The following is an 18,671-nucleotide window of genomic DNA, read 5'->3' as shown; positions in this document are numbered from 1 at the left end:
GAGGCCAAACTTGAACATGTGCTCTCTCTCAAGTTTCAGCTCTTACTAAAGAGTGCAAGCTCATATTCCCGTCTTGTGACAAGGAATCTCAACAGATGTTATAGCTCGCAATTCGTTTGATATTAAAATGTAATAATTATCAAAATCTAAAATAAATACTGCATTTTATTGTAGGGATCAAGGCTTTGTCTTATTGAGCTAATTTATTGAGCTAAAAGCCTTTTAGGATTTTGCATTTCTTGCCCTATTCCCCCATACACTGGCTTACTAGTCGGCACCCTTAAATATATTAGACTACTAGAAACTTCAATATAAAATTATGATCAAATAATTCAATCAAATATAAGCATAATGTTAAAATTTTGTAAATAAGTGCATTTGTTTACAGACCTAATAAATATGATTACCAGATAAGCTACAATACTAGTTTTGTCATTGCTGCCATGTTGAATTTTAGCATACTGACAATTTAGTTTTAGCTTTTATAAATATTGCAATTCCTATTCTAATCATTTTACAAATGTATAAGGTGAATCCATAAAATAAAAAACTATATACCTGAATTTTAACAAATACTTTTATGATAAAGTAAATTGGGAAAGAGCAAGAGGTAATTTCTTAGCTATCAGTATAATTTTTATTTTTCCTGATTTACTGTATTAATTAATAGCTAACATCTATATCTTCAATATTGCTTTTTCTTCAACATACAGTAATATCTATTGAATGACTACAAATGATGTAACCCCTGACAGTAATGATGAATACAAAAACATCATATGCAGTACTTTTAGACCACTTAAAACAAAAAAAAGCAACAATCAAGTATCCAAAGGCAGAATAAAATCTTGACATCAAATTCAAACATCATTGGTTAAGTGAAACAAATGAATCAGAAAAGCACAGAAACAAAATATTCAAGTTAACTGCGTCGGGAGGAATAGAGGTTTAATTACCATGAATTATAAAATTTCACATAAAATGAAAATTTATGTTAGGCATTGAAATGGTTTAGTATAATTCAGTCCCTTTCAGTTTATATCTAAACAAAGAGTCGAAGAGAGGTCAATATCTGGTATAAAAAGAAATGTTTAAAACTTTGTTCGTTTGACATAGTAACTACGGACACAATGATAATTTGGCTTCTTTTAAGTTATGAAAATGTTCAATATGGACAGTCTTAGCCCATTTTCATATATTTAATAAATTGTGGGACCACACTAACACTCGAGGAATCATATAGTTTTGCTTCTGAAAGTAAGTTTACCCACAATAAGCATTTAGAAAGAAAACTTCCCGAGCTGCAATGCTACTCACTGATTATGTGTTTTTGTTTGGTCCGAGGGTCTTCGCCCACCAAAGACACATGAGTAGGTCAGCTCAGCATACTTGAGAGCTGGGTTGAGGGACTTGCGACGCGCCCTCTTTGCGGCAGCAACGACAGTCCTTGAGTCACGTACCCACAGTTGTACTTTTTCTAGTTGCTGAAATTCCTCCAACCGTTTGCTCAACTCATCAAATGTATAGAACTTACTGCCCACTTTGAGCATCGCCGCAACCTCCACACCCCTATGGAAAAGGAAACTTCAATACACAGCCTTTATAGAAACATCAACCGGGGATTATTTAGCTGTAGCAATAAAAATTTTTCAACAGGTTCTGAGTGAAAGCTGCAACATCCTAAAAGTTTTAAAATAATTAAGTTGGTAATGTCAACTTCTTATAAATTCAGTATTCAGTGGATACGGGCAGGTGTCTAAAGGCAAGCGAGACTATGGTTAAGGACAAACTCTATTACAATTAAACTTAGAGCTATTAAAGTACGTAAGAAGTTTTGACGGGCAATATCCGAAGCTAAACAACCATGACCACAAGCAAACACTAATAAAATATGATAATGTAGTTGCTTTTTTCAACCATTTGAGATCGTAATAACACTGAATGGGAAGATAAAATTTTTGCCTTCAAAATTACATTTTGGATAACGTGACTCTCTCTCTTTCATGGACAACAATCGATAAATGCTTCATCTTACAATATTTTACTTCTTTTCCCTGGTGTGTATGTATGTATGTGTATATATATATATATATAATATATATATATATATATATATATATATATATATATATATATATATATATATAATATTCAAGGCAAACTAAGCATTTTTTACTTAAAATTTTTATCAGCCAATAAACAATAAAAAACATTCTAGATTTACACTAAGAAAAGTATCACAACAGACAAAATTTAACCGAGTTCAGCAAAAATTAATGGTATGCCCACTTAAAATTTCATCAAATAAAGTCTTTCACAAAATGTTAAAGCATAGGAAAATTAAAGAACATTATATTCTCAAGTCAAATAACAATACCAACACGTTTTCTTTATAAAAAAAATTACCATCAAAGTAATGCTAGTGACTTTTGATGTGGTAAACAGTTGAAAAGTTGAATTTAATACTAAATCAATTCTATACAGTAGTCTTTTATTCTTCAGCACAAGTTACCTTACTGTACTTTTTTCCATTTAAAAATTGTGTAGCTTTGCTGTTCAACTTTGTAGTTGTATTCATAATTTACCTTTATGAAAAATTTTCTTGGCATTAATAAAAAGTATATGCAATGAAAATATGCAATACAAAATCACTGACAAAGTTGCATATCCAATACTCCTGGAATTACTACTATGAATTCAAAGTTCTAGGTCAAAGAGAAATACAATTCAGTAATAAAGATTGGATTGGAATATATTGAATTTGGCCCATATGGGCCAGGCCAAGAAACAAAGTTGGACGCCACGAGAGAAGAACAGAATCACGAACAAAGGATTGATTTCCCTGTGATTTTAAACTTTATTTGCCTGATTATGTAGCATATATCAGCAGAGCAAGCATATCAAATAGTACTGAACAGTTCAGATGTAGATAAAGCATATATAATGAATGACCCTCCAACAGTACAGTATTATCAACACCAAAAGCAACAGATTCTATAGTCTGAAAATTTAATTCAATCAATGTAAGTTTCTTGACACTAGTGATACGGAGAAGTGACCGGCAAAACTTCTTCATTTAATGCCACTGATATTTCATAATAATAGATTATCATATGGAAAATCATTAACTTTACCACATTGTTCCTTCCTTCAAGAGTTTCAACTTTATATTGTCTCTCAAACGGTACCTACTGTATGATAAAAATTGAAAAAAAAAAAGTTTGTATTCTTCATAGCAATACAAACCTGAGTCCTTAAATTACAGAGATTAGTTTGGTACGAGCTAAAATCTGTTGTTGAAATGAAAAATGAGCAGTTATCCACTTTAAAAATGTTATTTGTTCCTATGCAACATACAAACACCCTCGTCTTTTAATTAGGAAGACTAGCTTCTTGGAGGGTCGGAAGTTCTCTAGAACCAACTCAAGTTACAGTTCAAGGCTTGATTTGAGGAGGAGTGAAGACACCACTTGTCCTGGGACTTATAAATCATTGTACCATGTACCAAACATGAAGTTTGTATGATAAAACAAAGTTTTATGAATACTTACCTGGCAGTTATATATATATAGATATAGCCTCTGTCGGTCCGGCAGATTTTTCAAAATTCGAGGTAACCGCCGAGTGGTAGTTGGTTGGTTAGGTGGTTAACAACCCTTCACAGGGTGGTACTTGGAATCATTCCCGTTTTCTGTTCCTCAGATCATCTCTTGCCCGACCTGTCTCCTGAGGGGAGCTGGGTGGGACTTTAAATATATATATAACTAACTGCCAGGTAAGTATTCATAAAACTTTGTTTTATCATAAAAACTTAATTTTTACGAATAGAACTTACCTGGCAGTTATCAAAAATTTTAAATAATTTTTATTTTTCCTAACATACTCACCGAGAACTACTTTTCTTTGGAGTCACTTGGTGATCTCTCAATCTCGACCAAGGTTTTCCCGCTGTTACCCCCCTTACCCCGCTCTATATAGGTTTACCCCCGCCGCCAGAAAATGCGCCCTGAGGGCAGGATTAGGGCAGGTCACTGCCTCTCTGGGTCAGCATCGTCACTAAGTTTGTCGTTTAGCCCAACTTGGCAATGGAAGGATGGCACTCGGGGACGGAAGGGAGGGCCATTACCCGAAAAGTAGTTCTCGGTGAGTATGTTAGGAAAAATAAAAATCATTTAAAATTTTTGATTTGTTCCGACACAAATACTCACCGAGAACTACTTTTCTTTGGAGACTTATACTTTAGGAGGCGGGAGTGCCATTCTGCCACTTGGTTCGGCACATAGTGCCTAGAGGGCTATGGAATGCGGGGCCTATCAGAGAGCGGAGAGAGGGTAACTGCGGAACCTTACGCTATTATCTAAGACTCACCTCTTAAAATTTCTTCTGTTGATTTTCTCCTGATGAAGTAGCGAAGAATTTATTCCCCGTTGGGGACATCTTCTAGCCTACCGCTACACAGATTGGAGGGCGGCGATGACTGTCCCAATGGAGAATCCGTCCAAGGATTTCCTTGAATAATCCTTGAGATAGTGGGCAGTAAAGGTCGACTGGTGCGACCAAGTGCCAGCTTGTAGGATCTGTCCCACCGCCATGTCTCTCTCAAAGGCCAAGGAGGTGCTCAGGCCCCTGATATCATGGGGGCAGGGAGTGCCTGGCACTGCCATTTTATCCTCTTCATAGGTTCTAGCGATGACTTGTCTCAGCCAGAAGGAAATGGTGTTCTTGGAGACTTGTTTCTTATTAACACCTGTGGAGACGAAGAGGTTCTTGGCACCTGGTCGGAGATGAGCCGTCCTTTCCAGGTACTTTCTGAGCGTCCTTACTGGGCATAACTTCAAGTCTTCCGTATTGCCTGTCTTGGGAATGGCCGGAATTGAGAAACCTTCAAACTTCGGGTCCCAGACTGCTGGGTTCTGAGTCTTCGCCACAAAGGAGGGTACGAACCTGAAGGACACTTCCTTCCACCCTTTGGAGTGCGCCACGTCGTAAGACAGACCATGGATCTCACCCACTCTCTTAGCCGAAGCCAAGGCTAGCAAGAAGACGGTCTTGAGGGTGAGGTCTTTGTCCCCGATATCTTTGAGGGGTTCAAAGGGAGGACGACTTAGCATTTTCAGGACCTTGGCCAGATCCCATCTGGGCACTCTCCTAGCTTGAGGAGGGCAGGACTGCTCGAAACTCCTAATCAGCATCGCTATATGTCTCGAGGTCCCCAGGTCGATGCCTTTCAGGAGGAAGACTTGGCCTAAGGCTGCCCGTACTCCTTTAATGGCTGGGATTGACATCCCTACTTCATCCCTAAGGTACACGAGAAACTCAGCTATGTCCGGGACCGAAGCTTTAAGAGGTCTTATGTGTTTCTCCGAGCACCACTTCGTAAAGGCGGCCCACTTCGCCTGGTATACCACGGTAGAGGATTTTCTTAGGTATAGGGACATCCTCTTAGCTGTGGAGGAGGAGTACCCCTCCTTCTTCAAGAGCCGCTCGATAGTCTCCAGGCGTGAAGGCGAAGAGAGAGAGGGTTGTCGTGGAACTTGAGGATGTGAGGTTGACGCAGCAGGTCTGACCTGGCGGGCAGAGGCCAAGGTGGTTGGTTTGCCAGGTCTTTTAGATCCGCAAACCACTCTCTCTCCGGCCACCAGGGCGCTGCGCTACCAAAGTCATCCTTAGGTTTTGGGAGGCTCTTACTCTGTTGAGTACCTGCCTTATCAGCGTGAAGGGGGGGAAAGCGTACACGTCCAAGTTGTCCCACCTGTGCTGGAAGGCGTCTTCTAGGGCTGCTCTTTGGTCTGGTACCGGGGAGCAATAGACCGGTAGTTTGGCGTTGAGCTTTGTTGCAAAGAGGTCCATCACCGGGGAGCCCCAGCGTTGAATGATGAGTCTGGCTACTTCCGGGTGTAGGGACCACTCTGTCCCCACTATCTGACCCATTCTGCTGAGGCCGTCGGCTAGCACGTTTCTCTTCCCGGGGATGAACCTTGCTAGCAGTACCACCTGCTGCTCGTCCGCCCAATGCAGGATGCTTATGGTGAGGTCGCACAGTTCCTTCAATCTCATGCCCCCTTGCTTCTTTATGTAGGCTACCACCGTGGCGTTGTCGCACATTAAGGCCACGGTGTTTCCCCTCAACCGACTTGCAAAGTGCAGACACGCCTTCTGGACTGCTTTTAGCTCTAGGACGTTGATGTGGAGATGCTTTTCGCTCTCCGACCAGGTACCGCTTGCTGTCTCCTCCCGAAGGTGGGCTCCCCACCCTAGGTTGGAGGCGTCTGTGAACAGGAGGTACTCGGGGGGACAGGACCCGAGGGGCATCCCCTTGAGGGAGTTCGACTGGCAGTGCCACCATTCTAGGGCTGTTCTCGTGTCTGGAAGGATAGGAATCAACGCCTTCTGAGAGCCTGTCTGGGACCAGAGGCCCTTGAGGTTCCATTGCACGGGTCTGAGCCGCATCTCCCCTTGGGGAACCAGTTTCTCTAATGAGACCAGGTGACCTATCAGTCTCTGCCAGTCTTCCGCCCTCCTGGAATGTTCTGACAGGAACGGCTGAATGATGTGATTGAGGTTCCGTATCCTGTCTTCCGAGGGGAAGACCTTCTCCTGCACGGTGTCCAACGTCATCCCCAAGTATCCCATTCTGTTGGATGGCGTTAAGTTCGGTTTTCCCAGTTTGATTATGATCCCCAGATTCCTGCAGAACTGGAGGAGGTTTCTCCCTTGCTCCTCCAAGAGGGCCTTTGAGTTGGAAAGGAGCAACCAGTCGTCTAGGTATCTGATGAGACGGATACCTCGTTCGTGAGCCCACACTGAGACTGTCGCGAAGGCCCTCGTGAACACTTGAGGGGCCGTCGACAGGCCGAAGCAAAGGGTCTTGAACTGCAGGATCTGGGAATCCCATTTTACCCGGAGGAACTTCCGACTCGACGGGTGGACAGGGATCTGGAAGTATGCGTCCTTGAGGTCGACCGTCATCATGTAATCTTTCTCCCTCAAGGACATCAGGACGGATTTCGGGGTGTCCATCTTGAAGTCCGTCTTCTTGACGAACTTGTTGAGGGCCGACAGGTCTATCACGGGTCTCCACCCCCCCCCCGTTGCTTTCTCTACCAGGAACAGGCGGCTGTAGAAGCCCGGGCCTGGGAGAAGGATTTCTTCCATGGCCCCCTTCTCTAACATGGAGGAAACCTCTCCTTGAAGGGTGGCCCTTTTCATCGGGTCCCTGGGGGCCAACCATTCTGTCTGGCTGGCTGGAATAAGAGGGGGTGGGTCTGCTATGAAGGGGAGCATGTAGCCTTCTTTCAGGACGGACACCGTCCAAGGATCCGCCCCTTGTGTTTTCCATGCTTGCCAATGAGGTCTGAGGCATCCCCCAACCCGAGGCTTGGGCGGGAGTAGGGGGCCTCTCCCTCTACCTTCTCCTAGAGGGGCGGCCTGATCTGCTTCTCTTCGAGGCGGAGTAACCCGACCTGAAGGAGCTGGCAGAAGCTGGTGCTCCTCTGCGGGAGGGCTGCGGAGTTGTTGTCCAGGAGGAGGAAGGGGCGTCCCTCCTCGAAGAGCTGGGGGCGGCCTGAGGAGTCACGGCGCTATCCGAGGCTGATCTCCTGTATGGCGGCCTTCTGGAAGACGCTTGTCTGGGGAAGTTGGCCTCTCTCCTCTTGGACACCTTCTCCATTAGAACTTCCAGTTCCTTTAAAGGGAACAGAGACTCACCCCCCAAGGGTAGGCTACGCACAGCTCAGGCTTCCCTGTCCGGGATCTTCTTCGACAACTTAGAGAGAACTGTGTCACGTTTCATAAGTACCCAGTTGGCCGTCAAGGCGAGCGCTTGGTACGCCAGAAACTTGAGAGTTTTCCCCCCGGAGGTGAGAAGGTCCGTCAGGAGACTCTGCTGCTCTGGATCTTCGGGGTCGATGGAGGCTAGCATGTTCACCAACGTGGAGGCCCACCAGTCCAGCCATGAGGAGACGTTCACCAGGTCCCTCGACATCTCCTCCATCATGGCGGCTTCTGTAGGCGAGAAGGAAACTGGGGCTGAAGAGGCCCTTTCGTCCGAGCCGCCTTGTCCCAGGATGTCTAAGGTCGGGTCCACTTTACAGGGGCCTGGGCGCCGCCCTTCAGGAATGTACACCTTCCCTTGCGTCTTGAGGCCCTGGAGCAGTTTCGAGGCACTCTGGGACTTGGGGGCCTCCGCATTGCTGGCCACCAAGTTATCTATGTACTCTTGTCCCAGTACTAGGTCTGGGGCAAGAGGAAGGGCCAGGGAGGACTTCGGAAGGGCGTCGTGATGCGTGAATCTCAGGAGGCTTGACCTCCAGGAATTCACCTTAGGTGTCGAGGGTTCTGCGATCCCATGGAGCCTCCTGATGAGACCCACCACCCTTCTGTATGCGGAGTCCTCCGACGGGGGAGCTACGCCTCCGTCAGCCGAGGCCTCGGCCTGGCGTGGGGGTGCCGGGTTGCTTGAACGGTAGACCGGTCGTCCTCCTCTTGGGTCCAGGGAGGTCGACCCATAACCGTAGGGAGCTCCGTAGGAGGTTGGATCTCACCGCAAGGCGGGTGCCACCGGCTCAGGGAGGGCCCTCGGTTGCCCCAAGGCTCTGGAAGCCGAAGTCACGGTCCCGGTGGGCTGACCCGACAACGGGAACCGATCCTTCTTGCTCGACGACCGCACCAGCTGGGCTGGTTCGGTCAGGCTGCCTTCAAAGAAGCGCGTTTCCCCCCGGCTGGGCGGGGTGAACCGGAGGCCTCGAGGACTTATGCTTCTGAGCGAGGTCTTTCCTGCGTGGCAGGTCGAGCGGTTCTAGGCTGTGCGTAGGGAGCGGCAGCCTAGACGCTCGTTCACTGGAACGAGAGTCTGGAGAGTGGAGCCTCTTGGACTCTCCTGAAGGGACGTAGACCCAAGCGCCGCCGGGAGAGGCATCTCTCCTATACTTACGGGAGTGAGAGCGGGGGCGCTTCCTGCTATGTCGCGACCTTGACCTGGAGCGGGAACGATCGCTTTCGGACAGCTCTCTCTTCCCGCGCCGTTTCTCCCTGACTTCTCCCCCGGAGGATGAATCTATCTCTGACGAGTCTGAGGGCGCCACGTTCCTCGTGTAACGGCTGCCCGCGTGATGCGTGGGGGAAGCTCTTCGCCGTCGGACGTCCGAGATTGGATGTTGGAGGAAGTCTTCGGGGACCGCTGTGGAGATCGTCGGCACTGAGTCTACTCTATCTATGCCAGGAGGCCAGGGTCACGTCCATTCTTAGCGGTGACCTCCCCGGTGTTTTCGGCAACTTCCACCCGAAGGCATCGCTACTCGGGCGGCGAACTCTAGCGTGGTTGTCCTCTGGCGGGGGAGAGCCCGACGCACTGGCCCACGAGGGCGGGGGAGACTCTGAAATAACAACACTGCCCCATACGGGGTCTTCTGAGGACGCGTGGTCCCCTGCCACGAGGCCTGATTCACCAGAAGCACTACCGGACCCTCCGTTATCTCTAGAGGGGCCTGCCCTTGGTTCTTCCCTCACACTGGGTTCACCGGGAAGAACGCTATGACTAATCACAACACTGGGGGCTTGCTGCCCTCTCCTCTGCGAAGGAGACGGAGAAGCCGAGGCTTCGTCGGACCGATCACTGGCCGACGGTAACGAAGAAACGCCACTAACTTTTCTGGGGGAACGCTTAGAAGACTTCTTCTTTTTGGTACCGTACCGTACCCACTGTATATCATCCCAGCTTACGCACTCCGGACACGTGTCCGCGGTGGAGCAAACTCTACCCCTACACGTGGAACAAAGGGAGTGAGGGTCTACTTCTGGTTTAGAGAGGAAAGCCCCACACGACTTTCCGGCTCTAGGACCAGGGCAACGACGCACATGCTCCATCGTTCGCACACGAAGGGCCAACACTAGCGAGTTATAAGTACACTGGGATATACGCAGGGAAAACGCACTGTAACACTTGCGAATAACGCACTACGCAAGAAAAACACAAGTCCCCACACTGGAAACACGTGGAATCACAAACGCGCCAAAGGATCGAGAGAGCGAGATGTTTTACAGCTCACGACCAAGAACTTAATGACGATGCTGACCCAGAGAGGCAGTGACCTGCCCTAATCCTGCCCTCAGGGCGCATTCTCTGGCGGCGGGGGTAAACCTATATAGAGCGGGGTAAGGGGGGCAACGGCGGGAAAACCTTGGTCGAGATTGAGAGATCACCAAGTGACTCCAAAGAAAAGTAGTTCTCGGTGAGTATTTGTGTCGGAACAAATATATATATATATATATATATATATATATATATATATATATATATATATATATATATATATATAGCTGATTCACACAGTTGGAGGTGGGTGAAAGACAACCAACATCGTTGGGAAACAACTATAAGTCGTAGGTAATCACCTTGATTCCTTACCTGCTAAGGTACCTGACTTCAAAGGTTCCTGCCTCTTGAGTCGGTTTCCCTTAGGAGTCCCAGCCAGGTGGAGACCTGTTACGCTGAAACAATTCAATAAGTCTGTCAAACGGGGCCAGACCAACAATGTGACTAGACTTCTGCCCTACCTATCCCCCTTTTATTATCTGCAACCTTACTCAACCTAACCACTTAACCTTGCAGACTAGATACCTTGCTTATCTAGCTAGACTGAGGGTGCTGCTTCCACAAGTCAGTACCCTCAGACAACCATAAAAACACAAACCCAATTACAGGCATACTGTACAATAGTTAAGGTTGAGGGGAGGTAGTAACTCCTTTACCCAATACAGAAGCAGTAGCTACGTATGGGCCCAAAGTGTAACACTTTTCATAGTCAATTCTTATCTCTTTGAGGTAATGAGAAGCGAACACAAAGTTGCTTCTCCAAAATGTTGCATTCATTATTTGCTTAACTGACATTCTTACGATATGTCAGTGATGTTGCAATGGCTCTCACCTCGTGAGCCTTTACTTTAAACAGACCGAAGTTCTCCTCACATAAGAGGTGAGCTTCTCTTATCGTCTCCCTCAAGAAGAATGATAACGCATTCTTCAAGAGGGGCTATTGTGGATTCTTTACCGAACACCATAAAGAACTGGATGCACCTCTTAAATTCTTCGTCCGTGATAAATATGCCCTAAGGGCTCTAACTGGGCAGAGGAGTCTCTCCTCTTGGCCCACTAAATTTGAGAGGTTAGGAACCTCAAACGTCCCCGGTCAGGGTTTGGATGGGTTCTCACTCTTAGCGAGGAAGTCGAGCCTTAACGCACATACTACTCCATCCTGGTTGAAGCCCACCTGCTTCTCTATTGCATGAATCTTGCTGACCTTTTTTGCTGTGGCAAGAGCCATCAGGAACAGAGTTTTCTTAGTTACGTCTCTAAGGGTTGCTTGCGAGATGGCCTTGAACTTCCTGCTGCATAAGAACTTCAAAACCACATCCAAATTCCAAGCCGGGGATCTCAATTGAGTCTGTAAAGTCATTTCAAACGACTTTAAGAGATCCTTCAAGTCTCTATCTTGCGTCAAATCTATGCCTATGTGCCTAAAAACAGCCGAAAGCATACTTCTGTATCCTTTTATGGTGGATATGGCCAGCTTAGAGTCTTGCCTGAGGAACAATAGAAAATCAGCTATCTGGCTCACAGAGGTAGTGGTTGAAGACACTTTGCGTTGTTTACACCACGATCTAAAGGTCTCCCACTTCGATTGGTAGACTCTCTGTGAAGAGACCCTCCTAGCTCTGGCGATTGCTCTTGCAGCTTGTGTAGAAAAGCCTGTCGCTCTGACAAGCTTCTCGATAGTCTGAAGGCAGTCAGTCGTAGAGCGAGGGGGATTTGATGATACCTCTCGAAGTGGGGCTGTTTGAGAAGCTTTAGACTTGAAGGCAGGCTTCTTGGAAAGTCCACTAACATCTCCACCACCTCTGTGAACAACTCTCTTGCTGGCCAGAATGGAGCTATCAAGATCATTCTCCCTGCCTCGAGGAGAGCGAATTTCTTGATGACCAGGTTGATAATCTTGAACGGGGGGGAAACGCACAAGTGTCTATCCCTGTCCAGTCCATCAAGAATGCGTCTACTGCTATTGCTTTCTCATCCGGGACTAGGGAGCAGTAGTTGGGGATTCTCTTGTTCTGGTTGGAGGCTAAGAGATCTATTGAAGGCCTCCCCCATAGCTTCCACAGCCTCTGGCAAACCTGATGGTTGAGGGTCCATTCTGTGGGCAGAACTTGCCCTTTTCTGGTGAGCAAGTCTGCTCTTACATTCTTCTGTCCCTGCACGAATCTCATTAAAAGCTCTACGCCATTCTCCTTCGCCCACAGAAGGAGCTCTCTTGCTGTTTCGAACAGGGACAGAGAATGAGTCCCTCCTTGCTTCTTGATGTAAGCCAGGGCTGTGGTGTTGTCTGAATTGACTTCTTCTACACTCCCCGAGACAGCGTCTTTGAAGGCTTTCAATCCTAACAGAATGGCCATCAACTCTTTCCTGTTGATGTGCCATTCGTTCTGTTCCACTTCCCAAGAGCCTGAGACCTCCCTGCTCCCCATCCTGACTCCGAAGCATCTGAGAACAACACTAGGTCTGGGTTCTTCCTGAGCAGGGAGATTCCTTCCCCTGATATCGACGGATCCAACCACCAACTCAGATGTCTCTTGATCTCCGCTGGAATGGGGAAGGAAAAGGAGTCCTCCTGATTCTTCCTGTCTCATACTCTTAAAAGGAAGTGTTGTAGAGGTCCGAGATGCAACCTTCCCAGGGAGACAAACTGCTTGAGCGAGGAGAGGGTGCCCAGCAAACTCGACCAATCCCTCGCCGAGCACTTCAGCCTCCCCAGGAATTCCTGCACCTTCTCGAGGCACCTGTTCTGCCTTTCTTGGGAGGGAGAAGCCCGAAAACAAGCAGAGTCCAGAACTACTCCCAAAAAAGAATCGTCTGACTCTGTTCGGTCTGGGACTTATCCTTGTTGATGAGACCCAGTTCCTGGGTCATCATAAAAGTCTTGGTTAAGTCCTCCAGACACCTGTTCTTCGACCGGGACCTTATCAGCCAGTCGTCCAGGTATAGGGATATTCTTATCCCCTCTTGATGAAGCCATCCCGCCACGTTTGCCATTACTCTGGTGAAAACTTGAGGGGCCGTGTTGAGGCCGAAACAAAGGGCCTTGAATTGGAAGCACCTGCCCTGAACTACTAATCTTAGGAACTTCCTTGAAGTCGGGTGGATGGGGATATGAAAGTAAGCGTCTTTTAAGTTCAGACACACCATCCAGTCCCCTGGACAGACCACTGCCAGCACCGACTGAGTCGTCTCCAAGGTAAACTTGGCGATTGTAGAACCCAGGGGATTCTAGTTCCAGGACCGGTTCTATCGCTCCCTTTTCCACCATCTGGTTTACCAAATCCAGTAGTGTCCCTTGCTTCACGGCGTTCGAGTATTGAGCCACTAAGGCTAGGGGTGTTCTTGAAATAGGAGGCTTCTTCAAGAGGGGGATCTTGTACCCCTCTCTAATGACCGAGAGGGACCAGGCATCTGCCCCTCTTTCCTTCCAGGTGTGCCAAAAGAGTGACAGTCTTGCTCCTACTGCTATCTGGAGGACTTGTGACTCAATTCCAAGCGCGGGCCCTGAACGTCCTTCTGTTCGTTCTACTGCCCGTCTCCTGCCTTCTTCCTCTGAACTCCGTACTAGTTGGGGCTCTACCCCGAAAGGGCTGCTGAACCTTCCTCTCCTCCTTCTTCAAAGATGACGGATTTCCCGGTAGAGCCTTCCTTGCGGAGCGCGTCAGGATGTCTTGCGTAGCCTTTTGTGTCAGTGAAAGGGAAATGTCCTTGACTAGGGACTCAGGAAAAAAGATGTTCCGAGAGAGAGGCGTTTCTGTGCGACCGTAACCGCTTTGGTCGTGAAGGAGCATAATAGAGCCCTCTTCTTCAGAACTCCCGCAGAAAACAGGGAAGCCAACTCGTTTGCCCCATCTCTTGGAGCCTTATCCATACAGGCCATAATACTGGTTAGGTCTTCTGTCCCTGTGGCTTGTGTGTGTTCTGCTTTCCTGGCCACTGTTCCCCATGCCCAGTCTAAGAAGCTGAACACTTCGAAGGATCTGAAGATTCCTTTGATGAGGTGGTCTAGCTCCGACATACACCACATCACCTTAGCAGAATTAAGGGCATGTCTCCTAGACGAATCTACTATGCCGGAGAAGTCTCCCTGGGAGGAGGCAGGTACTCCCAGGCCAAGAGCTTCTCCAGTCTCATACCACAGTCTAGCTGGTGGAAACGAGAAGGTGGTCTTTACTGATTGTCTACGTTCTTTCAGCCAGTCATTGATCCTAACCAGAGCCTTCTTTGCCAAAAACGACAGTTTCATCTTGATGAAAGCTGACTGCTTCTTCGACTTCTTCCTGATGAACTGTGACTTAGGAGAATGAGGAGCAGCAGTTTAAACTCCTCTCCATACAGATCAAGGAGGGAGCGTGAGAGGACCTTATAGTCTGCAGCCACATTAGTAGGTTTATCTTCGTCCTCCGAAATATCCTCCAAGTCCTGGATTCCTTCCAACTCTGTTTCCCTTTGAGCTGTAGGAACTAAGTCAGAGGTTTCTTTAACATCCAAATTAATTTCAGTCCGGCGTGCATAAGTATCACTTCCTTCTAGCTGTTTACCTGCGTCAGAGGAGTAAAGCCGATCGCCGGATGCGTCCTGTCGGCGAGAACTGGATGCGTCCTGGAGCCGAGAGCTAGTTATGTCTTGGCGTCGAGCAGTGGATGCGTCCTGACGTAGAGAGCTGGTTGTGTCCTTGCATCGAGAGCTGAATGCGTCCTAACGTCGAGAGTTGGAAGCATCCTGGAGAGGCAGGCTGGAAGAGTCCTGATGTCGCGAGCTGGATGTGTCCTGACGTCGAGAGTTGGTTGCGTCCAGACATCGAGAGTTGTATGCGTCCTGTCGTCGAGAGCTGGAACCAAGGCGTCGAGTCGGGAGAAGAACCCTGATTGGCGCCAGGAACTTCGCAGTGCAAAGAGAGGGGCGTTTCCCTGGGCGAAGTGTGACGTATCCTCCCCTCACCGCGAGAACGGTGCTGTCTGTAGTCCCGAAAGGGAGAGAAACTCCGTTCCCTCTTACTAGCTGAAGAAAACTTTGCAGGTGTTTCTTTGCTTGAACTTCACTGGTAACTTGTCGTCCTTACGTGTGCCCAACTGGGGGGGGGGGGGGGCAGCTAAAAGCTTGAACTAGTGACACCAGTTGGTCTTGCATGACTGTCATGAAGGATTTCGCAACCGCTGCTGGGTCTCCCGATTCCGAAGGAGAAGGCTGCCGAGTCACACTGGTAGCAGGAGAAGGATCTCTCGAGAGTCCTTCGTCACCAGAAGGAAAAGATCTCTCCTTCCTCCAAGCGTCCTGCGGAGAATAGTCTGTTCTAGGTTTAGACCTTTTCGCTGGAGAGGCGTTCCAGTCATCGTCGGAAGGAATAGGTTCCAGGCTACGTACTCCATCTACTCGAAAGGGGAGAGAGTACGGGTCTGGTCAGCTTGCAGCATCCTCCTTCTCTTGGTCGGCCTCAATGCCTCATACTGCCATCTGCGTCTAGGAGAGGGGCTCGGAGAAGACACTACCACGTTCGACATGCCTTTTCCGTGGCGGTCATAAGCAGCCCGGGAAATAGTAACAGGACTGCTTGAGGCGACGGCTGACCGAGGATACGTACCTCTCACCCCCTTGCGGTCATCAACGTACCTTCTCCCTTGGTCCTGGGAGCTTGGTAGAGGTCTAGACCTAGGGGCGTGACAGGTTCGATCAGTTGCCACCTCCACTGCACTTTCAACACTATCATTAATTTCACTTGCACTCTTACCTTCCTTCAAGGCTGCAAGCTGGTCCTTAAGATCCTTCATCTCAGCCCCCATCCTGGCATACTGAGGGTCATCCACAGTAGTCACAGTTCCTGTAGAAGGAGCAGGGGCTACCACCTCAGGAGAAGGTTCAACTTCTACAGAAGATCTAGGACTTGAGGGGTTAAAAGAAATGTCTAGACTAACATAACTAACAGACTTAGAATTAGATTTAGAAGCCCTCCTAACTTTCTCCAATTCTAATTTACCCACATAGTGTTTCATTTCTATCCATTTCTTTTCATCCAAAACCTCACATTCTTTACACCTTTTATCCAGAGCACACTCAAAGCCCCTGCACCCTAAACAAACAGTGTGAGAGTCCACCGAAGCTTTCGGTAACCTCACCTTGCATTCCTCATTCACACACACTCGAAAATGCTCATCAGACATCGTATCCAAAGAACAATCAAAAGAATAAATAAAAAAAGAGCCACAAAAGCGATTGCCAATCCACAGGTCAGTATACGTCACCAATAATTAGTCCAATACAGCGACAGGGAAGCGAGCGAAAAACCCGATGGAGAACCAGCAACGATGTTGTCAGTCCAACGGGCAGAGATGATCTGAGGAACAGAAAACGGGAATGATTCCAAGTACCACCCTGTAAGGATTTTTAACCACCTAACGACCAACTACCACTCGGCGGTTGCCGCAAGTTTTGAAAAATCTGCCGGACCGACAGAGGCTATAGCTATGTATACATAACTGCCAGGTAAGTTCTATTCGTAAAAAAAAATGAAATAAAACCTACCCTAAAAGAACAACGTCAGTAAGAATCCAACAATAGGCAAGTAAGTAATGGGTTGGTATTAGTTTTGCCATCACCCAGCTTCACATGGGGGATGAGACACAGTTCTCTGGATACAAAGAATGGCACTCTTAAAGTGTAACTTACCAGCAGCATCTGCTCCGACAAGCTTGTAAAGCCTTGACCGCTGACCTCAAGAGGAGCCATTACAATAAATTCATTCCCAAATTATGATGGAGCTAGGATTGCTGTACAATGACTAGAGCAGCCACCACAGGTTCAAACATAAAGGTGTCAAGGGAGTTGTGGATACATTGTCGTAGATAAAGGGCGTGAAGGTGGTCTACATCTTCAAGACTACTTTCATCACTTGGCCCACCAACAGGTTCCTTATGAAAGAAGGAGTTTGGGCAATATCTCTAACTAGCTGATGCATCAACTAGCTATTGTTCCTTGACACTTTCTTGGACATAACAGTACTAACAAATAAGACTCCTACACTCAGGCCTGAGGTGTTGGATTCTCTTTAGATAGCACCACAGAGCCCTCATAGGACACTAGCATCTTGTCTTCATCACCACCCTGAGGGAGAGGATGGAGAAAGAATCAAACCTGGTGTCTGCACTGCCGGGTTCTAAGTCTTGGCCGCAAAGCCAGCACAAAACCTTCCATCCAGAAACGTGGGGGACTATGCAAGGAAGATCGTGCAACTCGCTCGCTCTCTTTGCTGACAGTGGTGAGGGTCAGGTCCTTGTTTGACAACCTCCTCAAGGGTTCGAATGAAATATACAAAAGAAACCCAAGGACAAAGGTCACATCCTACTTTGTGGCCCAGAGATCCTGGGGGTGGACAAGACTGCTGAAAGCTTCTAAAGACCATAGACAGTTCCCAGAAACCGAGAGGTCTATACCTTCCAGTCGAAAGACAAAACAAGGCTGAGAGGTACTTTGATGGTTGCAACCGAGAGACACTTCTCTCAGTGACGCAAGACGAGGAAATCTTTGATCTGTGTTAGACGCTCCAATCGTAAAAATACTCCCTTCAACAACACTATTTGCAGATGGCCCACTTAACCTGGTAGACATCAGTAAAAGCTCACCAGAGATATCAACACATATGCACAGGGCCTTATGAAAACCCTTTCGATTGGAGATGCTGGATAATCTACACTCGTGAACAGCTGACTCCATGAACTAGTGGTACCTCTGCCGGTGAGGCTGACAGAAGAGTGGCCAAAGTTGAAGCTCTCTCAAGATCTCAACCAGAAGAGCAAGCAGATCGGGATATCATTCAGCATGTGGCCATTTGGGAGCCACAAGGGTCATCCTGATTCCTGTTGATTACCTCCCTATCAGGCTGAACAGGGTAAGGCATAATCATCCAGGTGATCCCAGGGGTGTTGGAATGGGTATTCAAACATTACCCATGGGTCTGGGACAATAGGTCAGAAGATGGAAAGCTTCCTGTTCAGCCACATGGCAACCCAGTTGATTACTAGAGAGCGCCCCAAGGCAGGAAGCCCTTCCGCCACGAGAGGATGTAGGAACCACTCTGCCCTGCCTGAACAAAGTCACAGACCTGATCACCCACTTGGTTCAGGGCTAAATCTACAAGATACGATCATGGTAACTAAAATGAGTGCTTTCATCCTTAAGGGGTACCGAAATGCCTACCAATTATCGGAGCCACAGCCGCATTCCCAAGGCCATTGCACTCACAGACGAGCGCAAGGACCTTCCCAAACAAACACTAAGACTAGGGCAGTCAGCAGCTTTGGACCGCGGTCCATAGTCCCAAAGACATCCTAACCCTAAGCTTCCTCGTCTGATACTACGGGTGAAGAAACACACTCTCTCCAAGAGTATGACCGTACCTGGTTTATGATTGGGGACTGACGAAGGCTGGGCAAACCTATGGCAATGGCAGTCCTAGTAGGTGACTCAGTGAGGCACACTGTGTCTCTGGCACCATAGGCCTATTGCCAAACATTCTTTGTCTACTAAAGAATGCACGCATCTGAGTGCAACGTCAAATGATACAATCTTCTCTTCCACTACAACTCAA

General features: G+C 47.6%; 1 protein-coding gene across 2 annotated transcripts in view; it reads right to left on the bottom strand.

Moving 5' to 3' along the window:
* LOC137631077 (uncharacterized) overlaps positions 1-18,671 on the bottom strand; it is a 59,952-nt gene that overhangs the window by 26,931 nt on the left and 14,350 nt on the right. For both annotated transcript variants that reach the window (XM_068362683.1, XM_068362684.1), the window contains exon 2: positions 1,318-1,569. In XM_068362683.1, the coding sequence (XP_068218784.1) occupies positions 1,318-1,569 (252 nt within the window). The remainder of the gene's footprint in view (positions 1-1,317; positions 1,570-18,671) is intronic.

This window comes from Palaemon carinicauda, chromosome 39 (assembly GCF_036898095.1).
Source record: "Palaemon carinicauda isolate YSFRI2023 chromosome 39, ASM3689809v2, whole genome shotgun sequence".
NCBI classification, from domain to species: domain Eukaryota; kingdom Metazoa; phylum Arthropoda; class Malacostraca; order Decapoda; family Palaemonidae; genus Palaemon; species Palaemon carinicauda.
This window is presented reverse-complemented; position numbering and strand designations above follow the sequence as displayed.